At 33.3% G+C, this 2,680-nt stretch overlaps 1 protein-coding gene across 1 annotated transcript in view; it reads left to right on the top strand.

Moving 5' to 3' along the window:
- LOC107756552 (connector enhancer of kinase suppressor of ras 2-like) overlaps positions 1-2,680 on the top strand; it is a 38,102-nt gene that overhangs the window by 21,261 nt on the left and 14,161 nt on the right. Inside the window, exons 8-9 of the mRNA XM_016573714.1 lie at positions 339-407; positions 1,646-1,792. Coding sequence (XP_016429200.1) covers positions 339-407; positions 1,646-1,792 — 216 coding nt within the window. The remainder of the gene's footprint in view (positions 1-338; positions 408-1,645; positions 1,793-2,680) is intronic.

Raw genomic sequence — 2,680 nt, 5'->3', positions numbered from 1 at the left:
TTTACATTTACATTATATTTAAATTTTGTTATTTAGCAAACGCTTTTATCCAAAGCGACTAACAAATGAGGACAATAGAAGCAATCAAAACCAACAAAAGAGCAATAATTTACAAGTGCTATATTAGTATATTATTATAGTGTTATATTTCAATTTCACAAATAAATGTACAGTATTTTGTCCAAGCAATAATACAATTTATAATTTGTTTTAAATCTCATTTTGTAAAAAAAAAATCGAATGAAATCAAAATCATGAATCGAATCGAATCGTGAGTTGAGTGAATCGTTACATCCCTATGAGCAGGGGTTATTAATCTCTCTATCTCTCTCTTGCAGTCTCCTGCAGATCAGTGTAAGAAGATCCACGCCGGTGACGAGGTCATTCAGGTCAATCACCAAACTGTGGTGTGTATCATTGCGTGGGTCAGGTTGACTTCTGTTTTGACCTTGCATCAGAGCATATGTGCAGTAATGTTTGCGCAGGTATGATTGATTATCAGTTGATGCTCAGGGGTTTTCAGGTGGATCTCATGAAGCCTGTCATGAACATGTCTGAAAATTTAAAATTCCTTTATATGAAATTATATTTTTCATTAAAGAAAACATTAAGAAAATGAGACCTATTTTAGGGCCATAAATATTTTTTGCACTTTGAACATTGTTTTCTACAGAGTCCCGCGCACATGTCACGTAGACAAAAATATATTTATTGTGGCCGCAAGTTAAGAATTTGTTTCTATGAATTAAGAATTCATTCCCTCATTTTAGTCAACTTGTGTCCACGAATTAAAAATTTGTTTCCACAACTAATTAATCGGTTCCCTCGTTTTAGTAAAATGTGCCCATTTGTTCAACAAATCACTACAACATGACCACGATTAGTGAAAATGCTGAAACGAATTAATAAAACGAGGAAACAAATTCTTAATCTGTCATGTGCGGGGCTTCAATCAATAATTTAATCCCCAGCCACCATTTCTAGGTACTCCAAATTTAACTGTTATATACATATACAGACATATATATATATATATGATTTTTTTGCAAAATACTACCCTAGTGGAAAAAATATATACTAAAATGTATTTGAAATACATTTATTTTGTGCTAATTACACTACAAATACATTTACATATTTATGTGCTTAATAAAACTACCTTGCAATTGTACTTTTGATATACTAAACTGGTATACTTAAAATCTGCTAAACTGGAACATCTAATTTTGTGCTTAATGCACTTTAATTATGCGGAAGTAGTGTTGAAGTCCAATTAATTGTGTTAAAGTGGAGCTATTGCAAGTATACTTCAGCTACACTTTAAATATCTTGCATTTAAAGACTGATATTATACAGAGATCACACAATCCTTATTAATAGTGAGTGATAGTAAAACACATTTTAAAACACACATAATATTAAGAAATGTGCATTGTGCAATAAAGAAATACTCCAAATAAAGTTTAATTATAGTGTTATATCAGTAAGTCTTACATGATATGTCAATAAATATGGATTTGAAGTATACTTAGTATGAAATAAATGTATTTTAAACAAATTATGGCATATTTTTTTACTAGGGTAGTTTAACATTATTTATTTAGTTATATTTAGTTTTTATTTCTAAATCATCTCTATCTTTCAGGTGGGCTGGCAGTTGAAGAATTTGGTCAACTGTCTCCGTGAGGATCCGAGTGGAGTCATCCTCACACTGAAGAAGAGGCCACAGAACACTCTGGGCTGCACCCCTGCACTGCTGAAGAACGCCCGCTGGAAACCACTCGCCCTGCAGGTGTGTGTGTGTGTGTGTGTGTGTGTGTCAGGATAGTTCAATGTGTTTGTTCAAGTGTATCCATTTAATATGTAGTGTGTGCGTATGAGTGAATCTCAGAGCAGTGAATGAGTTCTGTACGGCTTGTTGCCATGGCAGCCAGAGTTCCGTGGTTTCTCTGGATACAAGTATCAGACAGATACAGTTAAAGCTTGCACATGTGTCCTCTTCCTCACAGTCACGACACAGCAGAGCGGAGTGGACCTTCACTCATGAATGAATCCACATTGGTGATCTAAAGGACATAATGCTTATTGACATAATTACACATCCACTTATGGTGAAAGAGGATTTTAAATTCTTCCTGAATGAATAAATAAACAATTAAAGAGAAGATATATTGTACACTTGTGAATTACTGAATGGAGACGGCTAGGAACGGGCAATATGACCAAAATCATATATCACGATATGAGTAATTTTATTTCACGGTAAGGATATACAGTATATCACAATATAGTTATTTTTGCTTTAAATAAGGTATTTTTGATTTCAAAATGTATCTTAATTCTTGTCACCAGTATTAATATCACAAAAAACTAATACTAGCCTAAATGAAAAAAACTAAACAAAAAAACTTAAGCTTAATGAAGACAAGTAAACAGTCAGGGATTAAATACAAATCTGAAACTAATTACAAGCAATAGGCATACCCGTAAACCCTCCGGTTTTTCCTGGGATTCTCCCGTATTTTACCATTCTATCCCGCTATCATCCCGTTTAAATATTTTCCCGTATTTTTAATCTTTCTATAAAAAAAAAATCCCACTGGGCGTAGGCTATTTACATTCGCTTCCGGTAAAACTCCCATAATTTGTATGGGCCAAACCTCATTATATGAATAATCAC

This window comes from Sinocyclocheilus rhinocerous, unplaced genomic scaffold (genome assembly GCF_001515625.1).
Source record: "Sinocyclocheilus rhinocerous isolate Xijiao unplaced genomic scaffold, SAMN03320098_v1.1 scaffold743, whole genome shotgun sequence".
NCBI lineage: Eukaryota > Metazoa > Chordata > Actinopteri > Cypriniformes > Cyprinidae > Sinocyclocheilus > Sinocyclocheilus rhinocerous.
This window is presented reverse-complemented; position numbering and strand designations above follow the sequence as displayed.